Source organism: Xenopus laevis, chromosome 3L (assembly GCF_017654675.1).
Source record: "Xenopus laevis strain J_2021 chromosome 3L, Xenopus_laevis_v10.1, whole genome shotgun sequence".
NCBI lineage: Eukaryota > Metazoa > Chordata > Amphibia > Anura > Pipidae > Xenopus > Xenopus laevis.
In genome coordinates, this window is record NC_054375.1 from 94,784,940 (window position 1) to 94,808,004 (window position 23,065).

At 38.1% G+C, this 23,065-nt stretch overlaps 1 protein-coding gene across 11 annotated transcripts in view; it reads left to right on the forward strand.

Annotated features, from left to right (window-relative positions):
* Positions 1-23,065, forward strand: part of impdh1.L (IMP (inosine 5'-monophosphate) dehydrogenase 1) — a 79,027-nt gene that overhangs the window by 34,108 nt on the left and 21,854 nt on the right. For 9 of the 11 annotated variants that reach the window (XM_041584967.1, XM_041584966.1, XM_018250735.2 and 6 more), the window contains 6 exon segments: positions 8,726-8,774; positions 12,764-12,865; positions 13,337-13,411; positions 19,571-19,777; positions 22,115-22,202; positions 22,769-22,968. In XM_041584967.1, coding sequence (XP_041440901.1) covers positions 8,726-8,774; positions 12,764-12,865; positions 13,337-13,411; positions 19,571-19,777; positions 22,115-22,202; positions 22,769-22,968 — 721 coding nt within the window. 11 annotated transcript variants of the gene reach the window in all.

Genomic DNA, 23,065 nt, shown 5'->3' on the forward strand with positions numbered 1-23,065 from the left:
TTCGCTAACCAATCCCTAATCGTAGGCACATGTTGTGTGTTCCAACGTCCAGAGATTAGCAGTTTGGCTGCATTCAACAAGTGAGGAAGTGCTGAATTAATAAAATGTATTCTATTGTCTGGGACATATGGAATAGTAGAGAGTAGAAAGGGTCATTAAGGTCACTTCCATTTGTGATGTGTGAGCACACATGGAGGACCTGTTTCCAGTATTGTTCAATCATAGGACAAGTCCAAAAAATATTTAACAGAGTGCCCTCCCCGCCTCTACATCTCCAGCACGTGCAGTTGTGTACCGAAAGAGTTTGTGCAGCCTAGAAGGTGTGTAATACCAATTTAATATTTTATAATTTAATTCTTGTATTCTACAGCATCTAGAGCTCTTCAATAAAGTGCTTACCATATCCAAAGTTTCATTTTCTGTTAATGTAATGTTAAGCTCTCTGGTCCACTTTTTTATGAATGTCAACTCTTCTATCTTACCCACTCCTAAGAGACTTTTATAGATTGATGAGAGAGTATGTTTGGGAGGGCTAAACTGTTGCATAACTTTTCGAAATCTGTCAATGGTCTATTGAAAGTTTTATCTCCTCCCAAAGAGTTATAAAAAAGTTTGAGTTGACTGTACTGAAGGTGCAGGAGCGGGGTAAAGGCCTGCTACTGTTGGCAGTTAGATTTTAACCCTCAAGTGCTTTGTGCAGGGGGTATTTATATTTGTGTGACGTCTTAGCTATTTGTAGGATACTCCCTACTTATGAGAATACTCTAACCAACATACACATATGAAAAATGAACATTGGTTTGCCCCTCTACACCACTTGCCCCAAGCAACAGCAGCTAAATTGTTACACTGTTATAGCTCTGAAATCCTATATGAGGGTGAGCACATTTTCTCATTTTCTGCTGCAATTTAGTCCTTGAAATATTACCCGTGTGTGTTTTTGTAAGTTGACAAATGTTAGTAAAACTGCTGTCACATGCATCGTGAAATGTCCAGGTGCCAATTGCCTGACAAGTGCTTGCGATAGTTTTATTAGCTGATTGGCACCAGAGGGTCATTTCACAGATGAAAGCATACCAAATTGCTTCTCTTACCATTGCCTTAACTATAACTAGCAAAGTAACAGCCTCACAACCGATAAACTGACTACTAAATATTGCAAAATGTCCTTAAGAAGGCAGTTTCGGGCAGTTCATTGATTTAAGTGTTTTAACTGCTATAATGAGGGTTTTTCTGGGTATTGTCACCAAAACACATTATTACCCTGCTTTTAATTTAATCTACAGGAACTTTGACATATATCTCATAGTTACACAGTGCCCTTTCAAATTGGCTTTTGTAGTCTTCAAATAAATTTCCGGGGCTGGTTATTCGCTAATGTTTTGCAAGACACATTTTATATATCTAAGGGATTTGTAGTTGACAGAGCAGGATATGATGAGGCAGTAAGTTTGAATGTTTGTCGTATATCAATTTAAAAACTTCATGATTGGTTATGAGACTTGCAAATTGATTTTTGCTGCCTAAAAGGGTAATAAAAGTAAGCTATAGATTGCTGCTATAAGGCAATGTCATTTCTTTGATTGATTTTTTTTTTTTTTTTTTTAAATTCTGCATTTATAGTATTGTTACATATATTCTTCTATGCTATTTTTTAACAAAAAGCTACCTTATAAGAGTATCCAAAAAGGGATATCCATAAAGAATAAGTTTTCATGAAAATGTTTTGCAAAATATAAAGCATAAAATAGTGATACACTATAGATGTAGATGTTGACAAAGGAAACCAGAATATGAAGCAGTAAATTAGGCAAAAAAATACAGCTTATTTAGAAAAATAATAATACAGGTTGTTCACTAAAGTTGTTGCTTTCGTATACTACAGTTTGAGGTATAAACAATGCAGGGGCCAGTTAATCTCTGTAGTGATACCTTTTAAAGTTTAGATATGGTAAGCAGACACAGCATGAATTTCCCCAGACCATCACTGAACACGTTTAGCTAAATTCGACAGTTGAGCTGAGATGAGGGTACCCCTCTCTTCCTCGACTGGCACATGCATAGGCGCTTTGCCTATAGTAGCACTGGATCCAAATACATCTCTGCTCCTACAATGTACTTACTTAATAAAGGGGTGGTTCACCTTTATATTAACTTTTAGTATGTTATAGAATGGCTAATTGTAAGCAAACTAATTTTAAGTAGTTTTTTTAATTATTTGCCTTCTTCTGACTCTTTTCAGCTTTCAAATGGGAGTCGCTGACCCATCTAAAAAAATTAAAAGCTCTGTAAGGCTGCAAATGAATTGTTGTTGTTGCTTTTTATTACTTCTCTTTCTATTCAGGTCTCTCTTCCTCATATTCCAATCTCTTATTCAAATCAGTGCATTGTTGCTAGGGTAATTTGGACCCTAGCAACCATTGAAATCCCAAATGATTGAGCTGCTGAGCAGAAATTACTCAAAAAGGCAAATTTGTCTGTAAATAATAGCATATCGCTAATCTACCCAGAAACATGTACCTTCGGTGTTCCAATTAAGAAGGTGACAGGATTTGGATTTTATAGCACTGTGAAAACACCAGATCAGGTAATTTTTCACAAGTCTCACCTGATTTCAAGAGTAAAACTACATAGGAGATTTTATTAGGTTTTGTGGGTCAGATTTTATATGATCTTCTCATGCAACTGAACGCAACACCACAAGATTTCTAGGATCCTGTAAAATCTGACCCCCCTATAGCTAGAATGTAAAGTTGAATCATATAGTATATTCTAGCTAGAATGTAAAGTTGAATCATATAGTATATTCTTGCATCTACATCTGACATTTAATGTATTTCACTGGGGGTAAAAAAAAGTCTGTCAGACACCATCAGATTTTATCTCATCTGATGAAGCTGCAGCATGCTGTGTTTGCATCCAATAGTTGGATCGTGTCGGATGGAAAACTTTCCTTGTAGTTTATACATTTTTTTTTTTTTTTTAATCGGATCTGACTACATCCAACTTGTAGGTTGCATTTTGTCAATCCGATACCATCCTACAAAATCTTTTATATGATCTTCTCATGCAACTGAACGCAACACCACAAGATTTCTAGGATCCTGTAAAATCTGACCCCCCTATAGCTAGAATGTAAAGTTGAATCATATAGTATATTCTAGCTAGAATGTAAAGTTGAATCATATAGTATATTCTTGCATCTACATCTGACATTTAATGTATTTCACTGGGGGTAAAAAAAAGTCTGTCAGACACCATCAGATTTTATCTCATCTGATGAAGCTGCAGCATGCTGTGTTTGCATCCAATAGTTGGATCGTGTCGGATGGAAAACTTTCCTTGTAGTTTATACATTTTTTTTTTTTTTTTAATCGGATCTGACTACATCCAACTTGTAGGTTGCATTTTGTCAATCCGATACCATCCTACAAAATCTTCCGTGGAGTTTAGCACAGCGTTGCATGAATATTTCCTGTGCTTTAACAGTATTTCTGTAGGGAGCCATGGAGATTGGTTTTGATGTTTAGACACTGAATTTTTAATAGGAATAAAAAAAAAAATGCAACAGACACAACTGAATTCACTGTTGCCATTGTCCTTTGGGTGAAGGACATATTTATATGTGTTATGTTTATTAACCAGGAAGAATAGATGGTAACAGTGACACTTCTCCTCCCATATTCCAGATACAAATAATTAAGTATAACTTTGGGTTGCCTGCATATTGTGACGATTATGGAGCAGGAGGATAGAGCCAGCATTGAGGTTTCGGTTTCGTCAAGAACCATTTTACAAAAGATCCCAGAATGGCAAGTGCTTCCTATTTTCTACCACTAGTTTGTCATGATGTGTTTCCAGTGCAATTGTATGGAAAATAAAAGGCACAGATAGCTCAGCTAGCTTGTAAATTCTGGTAACTTTTATAGAAAATGTTTTTATGTTCACTGATAAATAATGGCAACCAGGGACTCCCCAGGTGTTTCTGAACTACAAAAGGCAAAGGGTGTTGTTTGAAAGTAAATGACTTATCTAAATTTGCCATTAAAAATTCTATGCAAGTGAACAGAGTGCTGATATTTCCTTCTGGCAAACTGATGAACACAAGATTCACGCTGATATTCATCTTTCACAGCCAAAGATGCATATATTGCAATACCTTTTGGATGTCAGGGTAGAAAATACAAAACGACACTTACTGGAAAGTTAAATTAAGAGTTTGCTCACCCCTTTTTAAATAAGGCATACTTTGTTTTTTATTATATATTGAAATGGTTTTAATTTTAAATGATACAGCGACAATGTACCATTAACTGGGTACCTTAATAGTCTAAGACTAGGGGCACACTGGGCAATTCGGTGAGATGAAAATTCGCCTGCGCTAAAGCACACGCGGCACTTCGTTTTCCGAAGTTGCATCACAAGGAAACTTTGGAATATGAAGCTACGCTTCTGCTTTAGCACAGGCGATTTTTCATTTTAGCTGGCGCAAGACAAAGGGAAGGCGTTCGGGGAGATTGGTTGCCGCAAAGACGAGGTGATTAGTCGCCAGGCGACTAAATCTCCCGAATTGCCCAGTGTGCCCCTACCCTAATACTGTTATTATTGTTACCTTTAATGCAGCAATACTGATAATCCCTTCATTTTAAATCCTTAGTTTATGAATGAATTTGCCAATTCTGCCAAACCACAGAGACTGAATGGCTTACCAATGCCTGTTTACATTTTTAACTACCCTTGCAATACCAGTTATTGTCTAAATTTACTTATTTTGGTGCTTTTAGACTCAAACGTGCATTAATCATGGTCTAGATATCACAGATATGTGATTGTGGCTGACAGCATTTTTATATACAAGGGACAAGGCTGACACCCTACTTAGAGCTACTGTAACTTTTTGCAGTTACAGCAGCACTGTTGTTATGGGAGATGCTCTCTGATTTGTATTGTTAAATTAATCATTGGTCTATTCACTTCCTGATAACTTTGGTGCTTACTTGATTGTAATAGTATGTATCTATATGGAACACAGGAATTATTCTCAAAATTGGTTGTACTCTATAGTATGTTGACATAGCAACATCAACATCCCTATCCTATACTTATTGCAAACGTACAAGTTGTGTGTCTACCAGAGGTGGCTTTGGTCACAGCAAAGATTATTTGCTGAACTGTGTCTGGTGTAAAAGGCTGTATAGTATGCTTTCTCCACAACAAATGGTGGAGTACATGATTACAGGCACCCCCTAGGTGCCGTTCAGGGAACCATATATTTTATTTCTATGATCCTCTTGAAGCCGTTTGGTTAGCCAGACATAAAGACCTATCCTGCAAAGATCTGGCTTTAGCATCCAAAGATCTGAGTAAAGCTGGCCATACATGGAGAGATCCGCTCGTTTGGCGATGTCGCCAAACGAGCGGATCTCCCTCCGATATGCCCACCTCAAGGTGGGCAATATCGGGCTGATCCGATCGTGGGCCCTAGGGCCCAACGATCGGATCCTAGCGAACGGGTGGTCGGATCGCGGGACCGCATCAACGAACAGATGCGGCCGCGATCCGACGGGATTTTTAGTCCTATCCGATCGAGATCTGGCCGACTTTCGATCGGGGAAGCCCGTCGGGGGCCCCCATACACGGGCCAATAAGCTGCCGACTCAGTCTGTCGGCAGCTTTTATCGGCCCGTGTACGGCCACCTTAAGTTTGATCCAAGTAAGAAAATCACTTGAAAAGAGCAGTCTCAGACCATTCTAACATGTCAATTCAAATATATCCTTAAAATATTTATGTGACCATTACATGTTAATCTCAAACCTGGTAAACTGCCATAAACACAATTTGACAAGTTGATAGTGATGGGGCACTCAACAATACATTTGTTTGTGTCAAGTTTATAGACTATTTAAGGAAGTGCTTGGACAGTCCCACAGAAACATATTTACTTAAATAAATGAAAGCACAGATTTAAAAGGATACTTCACCTTTAAATTAGCTTTTAGTTTGATGTAGACATTGATTTGCAATGGGTCTTCAGTTCTTATTTTTTGAGGTTTTTAAGTTATTTATCTTTTTGTTCAGCATCTCTTCAGTGTGGCCTTGGCTTTCATTTCCATTTTTGAAATGTGAATGATACGACCCAGTGGGCAGCTCTTAGTACTGAAAATGGCAATCTTTTTTTATTTAGGATTACCCAATGGCACATATTACGGGTATGCGATCCAGAAAGCCCAAACGGAAGTCCGTCTCCCATAGACTCCATTTTAATCAAATAATCCATTTTTATTTTTTCTCTCCATTTTTCTCTATAATAATATTAAAACAAAACCTTGTACTTGATCCCAACTAAGATATAATTAATCCTTTTTGCATGCAAACCAAACCTACTGGGTTAATTTAATGTTCCAATTAAGTTTTAGTAGACTTTAAAAAGTATATTTGTATGAAAATCGTTTATTTAGATGAAGCAGGATTTTACAGATGGGCTTGGGATTTAATGCAATTCATTTTTATAGAGATCTGCAGGGGGTGTTCAGGGGTATAGTTTTGCTTTAATTAAACATACGCACAACACTTCAGTGTTAGTGAGTTTCCCCCCATTACTCTGATAATGGCTTCATTTTAATCTGCAAGTGTGTCTATTGCGTTATTCAGTAAAGGTATTTGTGCCCAGTCTGCTCTGATGCATACTGCGCAAGTTCATCTATTGACGCATGGAATTCTGGAATCGCTCTAGACATGGCATTAATCCCGCAAACTTGCACCAAGTGAATCTGCACCTCATTTGATTGTGTAAAAAATATGAATTGCTTCTAACAATTGCACTCCCCTGTGGTTGAATATGAGGCTTTCTGTGTCGTAACACTGAGAGCCCTACATATACACAATATCTTCAGGCACAGAAATTACTGGGGCCAGTAACCGCGCTAGTATTAATGGAATAAATGAACCCTACACATAATAAGTCACATTGGTGTTCACTACTGTGTTCTGCCTTATTTACAGAGGAGATCAGAATTCCCTATGTGTCAAACTTACACAACTTTATCAATACTGTTGCTTTGCACAAATCATTACAAATGTTGCCCTGACAAAAGCAATTTGAATAGCTATACAAATACAAGCACGTCCAAATGCAAATTAATTCTACGATAAAACAAACATTCCATGTTAATCATATTTTGTGTACTTAAGATGTTTGTTTCGTTTATTATTATTTTTTGTAGCCATGGGAATGAATTCACTTTAAGGCTAATGTGCCATAGTACGTCTATAAATACATTCCTGTGTGTGACATTGTCCTCATGTAGCAGTGTTTCTTAATCCCTAGTGGTTGCTTAATTTAATTTCTCAACATCCTCTGACTATAATTAATGAGTAAAGCATACTTGGGGTGGAGGGCCAGCAACTGTTGTTTGCTCCCATTTCTGCTTCCTCGTAATGTGTGCTACTGGTATCGGTATTTGAATAATAATTGCTACTTTATGGCACTAGCAATCAGGGCTGTGGAGTTGGTCGATAAATCCTTTGTCTTTCATGGTACCTCCGACTCCAACGTTTAAAGGAACGTTAACGCAAAAACCTGAAAGTGTATAAAAGTAATTAAGATATAGTGTACTGTTACTCGGCACTGGTAAAATTGGTGTGTTTGCTACAGAAAGACTACTATAGTTTATATAAACAAGCTGCTTTGTAGCCATTGGGGCAGCCATTCAAGCTGGAGAAAGGAGCAAAGACACATTGTATTGGGCAGGGCTTATCTGTTTCCTGCTATGTAACCTGTGCCTTTTTTTCCAGCTTGGCCCCATGGTTACACAGCAGCTTGTTTATATACATAGTAGTACTACTATAGTAATCTTTCTGAAACAAACACACAGCTTTTACCAGTGCATGCTAACTGTATATGATATGTTAATTACTTTAAACTGCTTTCATTTTTTTTTATTACTGTTCCTTTAATAAAGTAATGTATTTTCCATGTTGTTTGAACGAAGTACACCACATACAAGAAATGTTCTCAATGCCAAAGCTCAAAAATATATATATATATAATTCTAATCAAAAACTACATAAACACAAAACAACAAATATATTAATTGAACCTGGCATATACAGTAGGTGTCAAATAGCTGTTTAAATACAATCCAAAATTAACATAGTATTGTTCTTAAAAACAGAATTGCTTCTGCCTTATCCACCTTCATAGAAGCTCTTAAATCTGATTTCATTATTTTGAGTACCTGACTCCACAGCTCTGCTAGCAATGAAGTCACATAATAGCTCACAGGGTGGGTGTATGAAACAAGTAGAGGCTATTGATGTTGCCTTAGTAAAATGCATAATGTTTAGAGCTGTTTATATTTCCACTTCGCCATAAAATTAACTTTTAGTAGAATGTAGATAATGATAGTCTAAAACAATTTGCTGCAGGTTTTAATTTTTTGTTGCATGTGAATTATTTAACTGACTTGCTGTTGCAACGTGGCAATGTATGATTGATAGGAGAAGGTTTCTAAAGTTTGATAAACTACAAAACAATAAAGCTAACGGCACATTTTGACCAACATTGTGGTCTGGCGAAAAACAGCAGCTTTTAAACCACATTTCCTTCTTCATGTAGTGTAAGTACAGACTACATGGTCTATGGAAGCTTAAGCTAGCAGCCACTTTTCCCCCTATATTTGACTGCACTGATTAAAATGAAATGTTCTCTCTCTTTTTTTACAGTGACTTCTTGATTCTTCCAGGATTCATTGACTTTACTGCTGATGAAGTGGTAAGAATGAGTTTTTTTTTTTTAATTTATTTATTTATTTATTTTAATGTTCTGATATACTACAGCCACTAGTTTTATTTTTGAGATGAGGGCATTTGCCAAAAAAAAAAACAAAAACAAAACTATGGAAAGAGAATTTCAAGGCTCGTCACACATCACGTCATCATTTATAATCGAAGGGACAACTGCCACTGGCCTAAATTGTGTGTTTTTGTATGATATTGATCAAATATGTATAGCAATATGAAAAACAGCCATTTTTTGGCAAAATTATAATCACGTTTCATTAGATAATAGGCATAAAGCAACATATTAAGAAAATACCCTTATCTGGTAACCCCAAGTCCCAAGCATATTTTTAAAAAGCCATACTTGTATTTGGAAAGGAATATTGTCATTGAAAAAAAAACTGCCAGATTGGGTAACATATCATTACTGTTTTTTTCTAAGCAACTGGAAATAGAAACAACAATTCTTAACAACAAATTGATGGTCATGTATACCTACAAGATCTGTTTTACAGAATGCTTGGGTTCTGGGGTTTCTGGATAAAGCAACTTTCCATCAACTTGGAGCACCATTCCATAAATATCCTAAGCTACATACAAAAGCCCAAGATGATTTTTGCAACTAGTGTTCATTTATGCTATAATGATGTCTTAATACAGAGAAAATGCAAATTGGTCAAAAATGAAAATAACATTCCAGGAATAACAGGTTCCCATACCAGAATGACCTCACTTGTATTTTACTTACTCTTAAAAGGATAAGTAAACATTTAAAATAAGTGAACGTAAAAATTGAATGTACAATTGACGAGGGTATTGTTCTAAGCACTTCGGCAATGTACATTTTTTTTTAATTCCAAGATATTAAAGGATATACGTACTATTAACATGAATGAATTGTGTTAAATCAGGAGAAAGAAAAGAGGCCTGGTCTAGTGTTCTTATGGTTAGGCAAAAAAATCAGAACCAGAAAAAACGAAAATGCACTCCTGGAGCCAACCAATGAAGTTTAAAATTGAAGTTTATTCCATGTTACTAAAATGTACATGTCCTTGTGCTAAAATTTCAATTGATTAGCCTACACTGGTTATGTATTTCGTTGTTAAAAAAATTAGAAACTTTCTCAAAGCTTTTCTAACCAGAAGAACATCAGCGAAGCCTCTTTCTCCTGACAACTTCCATGGCTACGTGGTGGTCAGAATGGTGGGAAAATGACCAGCAGGTGGTGCTATTGTAACAAAGTACATTAATGTTAATGGTATATCTATCCTTTAATATATTTGAATTAAAAAAAAAAAAAAATGTACATTGCAAAAGTGCTTAGAATAGCACCCTTGTCAATTTAAATTAATCAGTTTGAATTAACTTATTTTAAAGGGTTACTTATCCTTTAATGTAAAAGTGGAACTGCCGCACAAGGGCATGTGGATAAATGCGTTTCAAAGCAGCAGGTTGTCATGATTTGTTTTCCACTGCTCTGTTCCTGCTTTGGTGGTATTCCTACTATATTTCCTGGGCAGGATTAATATCTCGAGTTCAGTTCCCATGGTAATGTTTTGCATACAGGACCTGTTTGGGAACATGAATGCATTGTGGAGTGGTTTATAGATTTATGGTTAATCAAGCTTCTGTGTCTGCAGCGCAAACCCTAATCCATGTTGTAATGGTTGAAGGTCAGAAGCACAGTCTAAAAGTAGGCTAATATGAGCAAAGAAGGCTTGGTAATCCCTGACTTCCCTAATGCAATTTAGCATCAAAAATAAGATGGAGACCATATCCTATTAGGGGTTTTTTTGTGTGTTAAAAGTGTTGTTTAAACTTATTAAACCTGAGCTGGGGCATGTGTATTGTATTTGGTATTCACAGCCAGGGCATATATGAACATACAGTTAGGTCCATAAATCTTTGGACAGAGACAACTTTTCTCATTTTGGTTCTGTACATTACCACAATGAATTTTAAATGAAACAACTCAGATGCAGTTGAACTGCAGACTTTCAGCTTTAATTCAGTGGGTTGAACAAAAAGATTGCATAGAAATGTGAGGAACTAAAGCCGCTTTTTTTTTTTTTTTTTTTTTTTTTTTTATAACACAATCACTTCATTTCAGGGGCTCAAAAGCAATTGGACAATTGACTCAAAGGCTATTTCATGGGCAGGTGTGGGCAATTCCTTTGTTATGTCATTATCAATGAAGCAGATAAAAGCCCTGGACTTCCACACATTTTTATGTAATCTTTTTGTTCAACCCACTGAATTAAAGCTGAAAGTCTGCAGTACAACTGCATCTGAGTTGTTTCATTTAAAATTCATTGTGGTAATGTACAGAACCAAAATGAGAAAAAATGTGTTTCTGGTCAAAGATTTATGGACCTAACTATCTATATCAAGTACTCTTTACTTTAGATCTCTGAAACCAGCACAGATACATTGAAAATGCATCTACTTATCTGTATGTAACTTTGAAGGGGAAAGCAAGCAAAGTTTAGTCAGCCTGGTCCGCAGACTTTCTAGAGGTTGATGAAAAAGAACAACTGGCAGATATTATTAAAGGGGTAGTTCATCCATCTATTTACTATGATGCAGACTGATATCCTTAGATACTTTACAATTGGTGTTCATATTTTATCATTTAATCACATTTAGATACTCATTTGTGACAGCTGATTTCTAGTGCAAGAGAATTAAAAGACAATTGCAAATAAAGGGCACTATCAAAAGATGCCAGTGTCTTAATAATGTGGAAGAGTAATACATTTCCTGTATCTTTTGGGGCAAATTCTATAATCTTATCAGATCTTGTACTTTTGTACAAAGAATCCTGTATTATGACATGTTTGTAACTGTACTGCACAGTGTCATAACAGTCGCTTTGGGACCCCCTTGCGAAAAAACTTCGGACGGACACGGTGCACTGCAGCTCCAGTCTGGCACTCCCTCCTCCCAGTTGCATCCCCTGGCTGCGGAGGAGCAATTTTCTTAATTACAGAACAAGCAGACCACCTAGGAACCCCATTACCTTGCCCCCCACGACCTCAGGGTCTGCTACCTCTATAGTTACTGTATGCCAGTGGTTCTGCGTGTTCGAGGCACCACTTCATACATACAAACAGGCACTGCTTTTAATACCACTTACATTTACAAATAACCATAGAGCATTTCATTAACATATACAGGGAAACTTCTTAGAATTACATTAGATTAAATATATTAAATATTATATTACAGTAAGTGAGGTGGAGGCTGGAGAGCAGGGCAGCTGATCTTGTTTGTGCACCAAAATGGGGGACCCAATGTCCATCCCCCATGCCCTGGCTACACAATTAAACAGTTTAGAGAATGGGGGAATGTGGGGAGAGCAAGTGAAAGTAATTGTCTGCCCCACCTCTATGCCTTAGGCATAGAGGAGGGGCAGACAATATTTGATTGACAGCTGAGATTTTTAAATGATCTTACAACGGCTATGAATGCTTTAATAAAAAATAGAAATTGGATTTCATGTTTAATTTGAAAGTCTCATGGTTGTAAAAAGGGGTTGCGTCTTTTTAAAATCATTTATCCACAAATAATATCAAAACTAAGTTTGGCTACTTAACAATTTTTTTATGTCTGTGTCTTAAATGTAGAAAATAATGAGGTATAATTTATGACTGTAAGCACAGTCAGCAAAACTGACATATTTACATTAAAATGCCAGTGGAACCTTACAAACTGGCCCTAGAACATGTTATGATTTTGAGCAATAATCAGCTCACTATTTGAAAAAGGTGAAATGACACTGGTGTAAAGTCAACCAACTGCCATTAAAGACTACCCATTCTGTGGCTCTTTGCAATACCAGAAATGTAACCCACTCCTTAGTTTAGACAGACAATTTTGACACCTATTTGAAAATGTCAACTCTGTGGTATGCTATAATCATGTAGGCTGTCTTCTAAACCCTTTTTACCAACTAATTGTTCTACTTTCCTTATTTTTTAGGATCTGACTTCTGCTTTGACTCGCAAGATTACATTGAAAACACCCATGATCTCCTCTCCCATGGACACCGTTACAGAATCTGACATGGCAATAGCAATGGCGGTATGTTGTGAAATCTTGTACTTGCATCTTGTTTAGGAATAGAGTAGCCAAAATGTGCACATTATGCCACAATTAACAGAATGTTCTTTTAGTGCAGGTGATAAGTAACTTCCTCTGGTCTGGTAAATTTATGAAGACATAGCTCTTAAATGTTGGCATACAATGGCACCACTGTAAGTGTAGGTGCAGGGGCTGTTTGCCCATGTTTATTCACAGGCTGCAAACACATGGCCCCTTTCCCAAAAGGCTGTGAACATAGACATACAGCCCCTACACCTACTATTATAGTGTTGCCCTTATTTACCCATTCTGTAAGCGACCCTTTTTTGGGAAACTTGCAATATTTGCAAGAAGGCCATATGCAGAAATATACCTATAGATTTAACAGTCTTGGTTAGTGTCCATTTAGTCAACCTTTGTTTACAGGAAACTTATTTATATGAAGTTGAATTGTCACAATTTTTATTATAGTTGATGGGAGGCATTGGAATAATACATCACAACTGCACTCCAGAGTTTCAAGCCAATGAAGTTCGCAAAGTGAAGGCAAGTAATAAATCAGTATAGCTCTGGTACATTTCTGGTCCTGATGTAGGATAATTTTACATTTTTTTCCTTATTTACTTAATTACTTACCGTAAGTTTTTAGAAATACTATTATTGCATTTATAGGTCTCCTATTTTCAAAGTACTTCAAAAAGTTTGAAAGCAGTATGTACTGTTAAGTAAAGTTAACTATCTTTTCATGATTAAGGCTAATGCCATCTGGTTATTTTGCCCGCTTCTTCCTTCAAGTAGAAAACAGCAGCGAACACCGCTAACAATGTCTACCTGTCAGCACTCCTGAAAAATGAGTGTTTGTCTGCTGCTCACAGCTCCATGTGCAGCAGCCAGGGCACTTTATATTAATAGGTGGGGATGCACCAAACCCTTCTTTTCTGGGTTTAGCCAATTCCCTTGGGTACGGAGTTGGACGAATACTAAAACGAATCCAAACCTTTGCTTGGGGTAGAAATCGCTGACACGCGAGTGGATAAAGCTGATTTTTGAGCAGTAAATCTTTTCTTTATATAGTGTACGGATTCTGTTTGGCCAGACTCTTGGATTTGGCCAATCCTACTAAAAATTACTTGTATTTCATGTACCTGAAGGGATGGACACTTCCTCTGGCTCGGCATATACCTGCTACTGTATGTTATGGCTAATATATCAGTACTTTCTTGGAACGTGAGGGGCCTTAATTCCAAATTTAAAAGGAGCTTGATGTTTAATTACCTCAAGAGATATCCTCCCTCTATCCTTCTCCTCCAGGAGACGCATCTCTCCGGGCAAAAAGTTCTCGCACTTAAGAAACCATGGGTGGGTTGGCATTTCCATTCTACTTTTTCAACTCATTCGAGGGGGGTCTCCGTATTAATTCGCAAGGGTCTGCCATTTGAACTTCTAAAGCTCCACTTAGACCACTACGGCAGATTCCTGGTATTACATGGCCTTATCGCCAACAAACCCATTCTATTGGTCAATCTATATATGCCTCCGCCATTTGCAGTGTCAATCCTGGATACAATGATGACTAAACTGTCTGAATTCCCACCTAGCCCCCTCTGTATTATGGGGGATTTTAACTGTTGCTTAAATCCGTCCTTGGATAAGCTTAGCCCTGACCCCCATACGCTTACAAAGCTCACCAAGTGGACAGAAGCCTTACAGCTGACTGACCCCTGGAGATGGAAATACCCACTCCAAAGAACCTTCTCCTGCCACTCTCCAACACACAAAACTTTCTCTAGGATAGACCTGGCCCTAGTGTCTCATGACCTCCTGCCTATGATTGACCAAATCCGATACCACTCCAAGTTACTTTTCGCTGGAATCCGGAGGCCTCAGACAAGCTATGGCGCTTAAGCCCTCTTTGGCTTAAAAACACTACGGTGGCTGAAGCGAATGCCCAGGCCTATGGCGACTATTGGGTCCATAACGTGGGGTCCACCTCCCCTCTGACTCTGTGGGATGCGTCTAAAGCAGTCATGAGAGGAGCGCTTATGGGGGCAATCTCACAAGCGAGGAAGGATACTTTAGACCAGGTTAAAGCTGCGGAGAATGAACTCCACAATGCTTCCGGAGCACATACTCTGAACCCTACCCCTGCCAACTATGCCGGTCTCCTAAGCGCCCAAGACTCTCTTTCCAGAGCCTCCATATCACTAACTAGGAAAGCCTTACTTTACCAGAACCAGCGTATCTTTGATCAGAGCGACAAAAATAGTAAGCTTTTGGCATTTTTGGCTAAACAGACAACTTCCTCCGCTGTTCCCCGCCTTATCTTGGATGATGGCTCTATAGTCGCAGAACCCAAGCTCATAGCACAAGAATTTGCCACCTTCTACCAAACCCTCTATTCTACCACAACTACTCACTCTAGAACCCAACTCCTTCAGTTCTTGGACTCAATCCCTATCCCGTCTCTTTCACTTAGTGACAGAACATTTCTGGATGCACCTATAACGCCCCGAGAAATTGCTGATGCCATTGCCTCCCTACCCCCCAATAAGACATCAGGACCGGATGGCCTCCCTCCAGACTGGTATAAAGCTCTCTCAGAACAATTAGTCCCAAAATATCTAGAAACGCTGCAAAGTGCTTTTGATAGTAATTCTCTACTTCCATCATTTACAGAGGCCCTCATAGTTGTCATCCCTAAACCGGGTAAAGATACAGCTCGCTGCTTTTCGTACCGCCCTATATCTCTCCTAAATACAGATGCTAAAATCCTGGCTAAGGTCCTCACTTCCCGCCTCCAACAGGTAGTCCCTGACCTTATTCACCCTGATCAATCTGGCTTTATGCCAGGACGCTCCACTAACATCAACCTCCGCAGACTCTTTACCAACCTGCAGATTGCCCATACTGAAACAGGCACCAGAGTAGTTGCATCCCTTGACTCTGCTAAGGCTTTCGACTCGGTGGAGTGGGATTACCTGTGGGAGGTTTTAGCCCGTTTCGGATTTGGCCCTAGATGCATATCCTGGATCAAACTTCTATATAAGAACCCCACGGCACGGGTGAGAGTTAATGGCCATATCTCCCCCCCTATCTTACTATCGAGGGGAACAAGGCAAGGCTGCCCCCTCTCCCCAATTCTATTTGCCCTAGCAATAGAACCACTTGCAATTCTGACCAGACAGTCTCCTTTAATCAAGGGTTTAACCTACGGCACTATTCAGGAAAAAAATCTCCCTTTTTGCTGACGACCTCCTTATATATTTGGCAGATCCCAATGCTTCTCTCACTGCCCTCCTTGACCTGGTCAACCGGTTTGGCTCGTTTTCCGGACTACGAGTTAACTGGGAAAAATCTGTTTTATTCCCCATTGACCCTGACCAACCTCGATCTCTACCACAAGAGACCCCACTTGAATGGGCCACCCAGTTCAAGTACCTAGGAGTGATAGTCCATACAGATCTCACCAAATACACTACCTTAAACCTAGACCCTATTTTACTTAATCTGACCAATACCTTAAACAGATGGGCTAAACTCCCTCTCTCTCTCTCTGGGGTAGAGTAAATGTCATTAAAATGATTTACCTCCCCAAAATTCTCTACCTACTCCATAATGCGCCAATATTTATTCCCAAAAAATACTTTAAAAGTATAAACCAAATCGTGACCCCCTTTCTCTGGAACAAGAAAACACCCAGAATCGCTTGGTCAAAGTTATGTGCACCATGCGACAAGGGAGGACTGGCCCTCCCCAACTTCCATTGGTATTTCATAGCTTCACAAATATATTACCTCCACTGGTGCTTTAACCCTGACCCGTATAACCCAAACTCCCAGTTACAAGCTCTTTTACTATCCTCGTGGGAGAGCCTCCGCAACTTTCCCTATCGGAGCCCCAGGGATTCTGCCCCGCTACCGACGACACTGACTACCCCACAGAAGGCCTGGCTGATGGCTCTCAAAATCTTGGGCCATTCACCACCCCTCCTATCCCCTCACCTCCCACTCTGGAGAAATTCCTATTTGAATCACTTTAGATCCTTGCAACACTCTGCTTTCTGGCCCAGGCAAGGCATTAAATGCTTGAAGGACCTCCTTGAGAATCATTCCTTTGTCACCCATTGCACATTACAACTTAAATGCCAGCCAACGCAAATTCCACTATTTAAATACCTACAATTACGTCATACCTTCTACTCCCAATTTAACAGTCTTACCCCCCAGCAATCCTGCCTAGTCATAGAAGAAATTCTTCATGATCCCAACCCAGCAAAACTGGTGTCCCGGCTCTACCGGCAGCTCCTTTTATCCGGCCCCAAACCTTTTCAAGCAGCACAAGACTGGTGGAATACTAAAATTATAGGCCTTGACCAAGATAACTGGGACGAAGCGACGGAACACATATACACTGGCCTGATATCGTTGAAAGACAAACTAATACAATATAAAATTATGCACCATATTTACATAACTCCCACACGACTCAAACTGATGGGCCAGATCCCTTGCGACTCCTGTCCCAGGTGTCACCAACAAGCTGCGGATTTCTTCCATCTAATCTGGGAATGCCATTACATACTGAGCTTTTGGACACAAGTTGTAAACTATCTATCAGATAATCTTGACTTCCCAAGAATAATTTCACCTGCAGTTTGCCTTTTGGGGGTTCTAGAAGAGATAGTCCCAGCTAAATATACTCGAATCTCTTTCCGTATCCTACTCTTTTATGCAAAAAAAACTGTAGCCCTTCACTGGATGGGTAACCTCTCACCCTCTCTCAATGCGTGGATACAACTGATTAACAAAGCAGTACCCCTATATAAGCTCACCTACGAAATTAGGGGAACACCAACAAAATTCGATAAAATTTGGGGCTTGTGGAATGACATTGCCCCGACCCCTCTATAGTAGGTCATAGCCGAGTCCATCTCCTACTGTGACACCCCGCATGGTTTGCTATCCTTCGTATCCTCGAGGGTCCCAACCTAACCGTCAGATGTATAGTTCCCCTGAGTTTGATAGTGTCCATCTCAACTGCTCAATAACTGTATTGTGTTATGCTTGGTGATAGCATGTGCCATATTTTCTTCCTGCCTAAATTGTACAGTCTAGTCTGCGAGTGTACTTATTGTTGTACGTATGATTGTTGTATGTGTTTAAAAATGAGAAATAAAACTTACCTTTAAAAAAAAAAAAATTACTTGTATTTGGCGTCTCCCGATTTATAACACCATGAGCAAACAGGTGAAAAGTGGTGTTGAACCACTATTGCTTTATGCCACAGCAGTAGCCAAAACACCCCATGTTCCATTGAGTTATGGTTAGTATTATAAAAGTAGTGAAATAATTTTACAAATATAGTAAAACAAAACATAAACTTTACCAAGGTATTTTCTTATAAGTTCAGTTATTTTTTCTATGCACCTGGCAAATCTAATTTTTGTGCAGTGCTAAATATATTGCTTGAGGGACCATTTTTTAAGCAGGTGCATTACTGAAATGTAATATTCTTTATATAGTACAAAATAATTTTAGTGCTTCAGTGCATAACAGACCCCGTCCCAATACAGCTTACAATTGCTATAGCATTGTCTCTCTCGCACACATACAATCATAACTGCTTAGCTGTGAACTCGTACACATGTAAAACACACACACAATCGCTAAAATTAAAAGAATATAGTGAAATACATGAAGTAGGTTAATGCATTACATTAATTAGTATAAATGTATTTGTAATGTGAAAATCTACTTAAAGCATTTCACCCTTTTTTACATGCTATGAAGCCTGTTTATCCTTTTCTATATGCTATAAAGTAGTGAGTTTTCCTTGACCCTTGCCCACCCCACCCCACACCCTCCCAACCCTAACCTGGCCCACTCTATCCCCTCTATTTATAGACCCTGCCCCCTGGTGACATCACAAAAAGGGGGGGGCAGGCGTGAGTTTATAAATTGACATGCCGGAAGCCTGCAGTGTAAGGTTGTAGGTGGGGAGAGCAGAAGGGAGCTCTCAACAGACCCTGAAGATTTTTCCGTACCCGTCCAACTGCATGTTTCAGGCCAGCCCACACATCACTACTATGAGGCTGAATTTAGGGTAAATTAACTTAACTAAAAATAAGCACTGCGCCACAACAATCATCCAGGCAAAAGTGTGCTACAAGAGGTTTAGAGTTGACATACACTTTCGCATCTGAGATAAATGATCTTAGAAGGGTGGGGTGATTTGGTACCCAGAGTTGAGCTTTGGGGGAGGCTTCAAATTGCTTTGGTACAGCAAACCCTATGCCCCCTCAAGCTCCAGATATAAATATTTTCAATATGCCCAATTTAAACTTGGCACATGCTTTTCTTTGCTTGTACAAGCAACATGGTCATTGCCCAAAGTGAAACTTTAACAACTTTCAAATAGAAAATGTTAATATCCAAATGTAAAAGGTTACAGCGGTCATTATAATGGTTAAAGCGTGGGTGCTATAATGATTCTTACCTGACTCTTGTACCTGTGCTAAAACTGGATGCTGCCTTTGCTGAATAACTTATCTCTGTACTTCTGTTTTGTTTGAGTAGAAAATGTGCATATTTCAATCCTCTACAAGTCACAGATTGTAATATAAACTTGAAGAATAATTCCACAAGTATATTTTTATGTATGATGGATATGCACTTCTAAGGTCATATTTATTCTGCTGATCTGCAGAAGTTCGAGCAAGGATTTATCACTGACCCAGTGGTTATGAGCCTCAACCACACTGTAGGGGATGTATTTGAAGCTAAAAATCGACATGGCTTTTCTGGGATTCCAGTGACTGAAACCGGGAAGATGGGGAGCAAGCTGGTGGGCATTGTCACTTCACGGGATATCGACTTCTTGACAGAAAAGGACTACTCCACGTATTTGAGCGAGGTATTATCTTATTAAAAAAAATCTAGATTTAAAATCTATAGTTTAAAATTGTGCTCACTAGCATAGTTATGTTAGTTAAACAACTAGAGGATATCTGTTCACATTTGCATAATCTGCCATTTCTTCACCAAAACCTAATACTCAATACCCTTACCTGCAAGACCACACCCTAATCCATTTTGTTGTTTAATATTTGTTATGTGACATTAAAGGTAAACTGTTCTTCCCTTTTTGACCTGAGCTCATTGGTTTTATGTAGAAAAGGTGCACTATCTGAACTTCCAAATTAATTATTTATTTATATATATATATATATATATATATATATATATATATATATATATATATATATATATATATATATATATATATATATATATATATATATATATATATATATATATATATATATATATATATATAAAAAAAAAAAATCCTTCCCTCTCCCTTCCATTGTGGATTCTGGTACTTTAAGTTAAGTTCTTCCATTTCCGGGGCTTGAACCCATCACTTCACAGTGGAAGAAGGTGATGTAGAGGTTGCATTACACAGTCAACCTAAAGAATGTTGGTGTCAAGCTATAAGGAAACACACAGTGAAGTGAAAATATAATGCAGTATGTTTGTGAAAGATGTAAAAAATATCCTTTGCAAGTATGTGTCTTAATAATAGATAGATAGATAGATAGATAGATATATTTGTAGAAGGAGAGCTGTTGCACGCAAGGGACTTTATCAGAAGGCAAAAAAAAAATTTTTTATTTAGATTGACGTTTCGACCCTCAATGGGGTCTTTATCAAGATACCCCATTGAGGGCCGAAACGGCGATCTAAATAAAAATTTTTTTTGCCTTCTGATAAAGTCCCATGCGTGCAACAGTTCTCCTTCTACAAATCAATATATATATATTCTGTTGGCACCAGGGCATTATCTCATTTTGAAGTGTGTGCAGCAGTCTTACAACGTGTATGTATGTGTGTGTGTACATACACACTTGTTAGTTTTTATTTTTGGAAGTTCAGACAATTTTTATTAGACAATGTTTATGCACCTTTTTCTTAATAAGCACAACTGTAAATGAGCTTTTGTCAAAAAGAGGGGGAATATTTTCCCTTTAAGACTGAGAAGAGAACTTGAGTGATTAGGGACAAAATAAACAATCATTTTGTCTTGAAAGGCTAGGCAGAACTTGTTTTCATACATATAACACCTTCACAGAATCACACACAAGTAATATGGTTTTAACTCTGCTTTGCTAAATGCTATATCTTAACTCATAGATGCCATTAACAAAAAGGGCACCATTAAAAGTGCGAATTTGCATTGCACAAAGTACAATGTTTTTCCACCTTCCCTTAATATAATCTTTGTTTTTTTAGGTGCAACCGTTTTGAGTCTTTAAACAGAGCATAAGGGCAGAGACACAAGCAAAGCCCTAGGGCCCACGATCAGATCAGCCCAATATCGCCCACTTCAATGTGGGCATATCGGGGAGAGATCGCCAAACGAGCGGATCTCTGCATCTATGGCCACCTAAACTCTTCTTAAATTAATGTATTTAGTATCGGTCAATCTAAAAACAACTGGACTTGCTGAGTAATCAATGAATCCAGTTGTTTTTAGATTGACCTATACTAGATATACTATGACCTGGATGAATGAAAATCTTCATAGTCTTAAATTAATGTAATCTCACTTTTCAGCAGTTTTTTAAAGGAAATTTTCAAATTCTATAACACTTTTTGTCAGACAAAATAAAACTGCCAAATTGGGTGAAGGTAAATTGCTTATTGTGGTTTGTTTGTCAGATTATATTTGAATTTCCTATAGCTCTAGTTCCCTTGACATATACTACAGTGTCTGTGTAACAAGTAAACCTGGAAAAAATGATATTTTAGTTACTTCATCAATTATGTAATGCTTATTTTGTTTATATTATCATTGGTTTTTGACCCCTTCCATACTAAATTGTTTCCATGTGGCACAGTGCTGATTGACGCAGAGGTGGATACATGAGGGCAAGGTTACCTTCTCTTTATTAGTGTCACGTGTTATAGAACTTACATAAATGGTGGATTTTGTATATGGAATAAAACAGGGCAATTTAACCCTCATTGAATACATTAATTTTGCATGGCATTTGCTTTTATCTAAAACATATAAATTTTTTCTTCTCTAAATTAATTCTTCTAGTAGATCAGTCCAATTAACAGATAACTGAATATTGCTAATACTTTTATGCTCATTTTTATTCTGTTTGTGTAGCACTTTTTCTTGTGATGTATTTACTTATACGAAGTTCACATTCTCTGACATTCATAACATTAATGGCTCCAGGTTATGACCAAACGTGAAGATCTGGTTGTTGCTCCTGCAGGAGTCACACTTAAAGAAGCTAATGAGATCCTTCAGCGGAGTAAGAAAGGTATGAGCACAGAATGATTTTGACTGGCTAAGTGCTACATTGTTTTGTCCTAAGCTGCTTACTGGAAACGGAATTCTTAAAAAAAAAAAAAAAAACCTTAAAATTCATGTTAGTGTACTTTTAACTTCCATTTTGCCTAAGGGTAATGGCATATGGGGCAATAACACCTTTTTGTCGGGGTTATAGCTGTGATATGCTGGCTAATTACATTTCTTCTAACAATAGTCTCCTGCACTTGCTTAGGATAGAAAAGGAAGGAGAGATTTTGAGTTTTTTCTTGCCCACTGAGATAGAAAATGCTCAGGCAACACAATATGAGGAATTCCACCTATGTGCTATTACCCAAAACAGAGCAAATCAACTAAAAAGTTGTAAAGCATCATTTGGGTGCAAATTGGGCTGTCTGAGCAGCGATGGCCAGTGATTTGCTACTCACCATGGACCATGAAAATGCCCCCATCTAATATAGTTCCAGATCTCTAGCTCATTCAAAATTATTATTTTTTTTTTTTGCCAGCAATGGTTTGCATTTCAAATATTCTGATTATGGTAATAATTCTTCTCAGGAAAACTTCCCATTGTAAATGACAGTGATGAACTGGTTGCCATAATTGCCAGGACAGACCTGAAGAAAAACAGAGACTACCCACTGGCCTCCAAGGACTGTAGGAAACAGTTGCTATGTGGGGCAGCCATTGGAACAAGAGAAGATGACAAATACCGACTAGATTTGCTCATGCAAGCTGGCGTGGATGTTGTCGTTCTTGTATGTATCTAAAGCTTGAACTATGTTTAAGATGTATTTATGGTCCTGAATGCTTACCTGTACTTTCCTTAAACTGATAATGCAAGCAACACTGAAT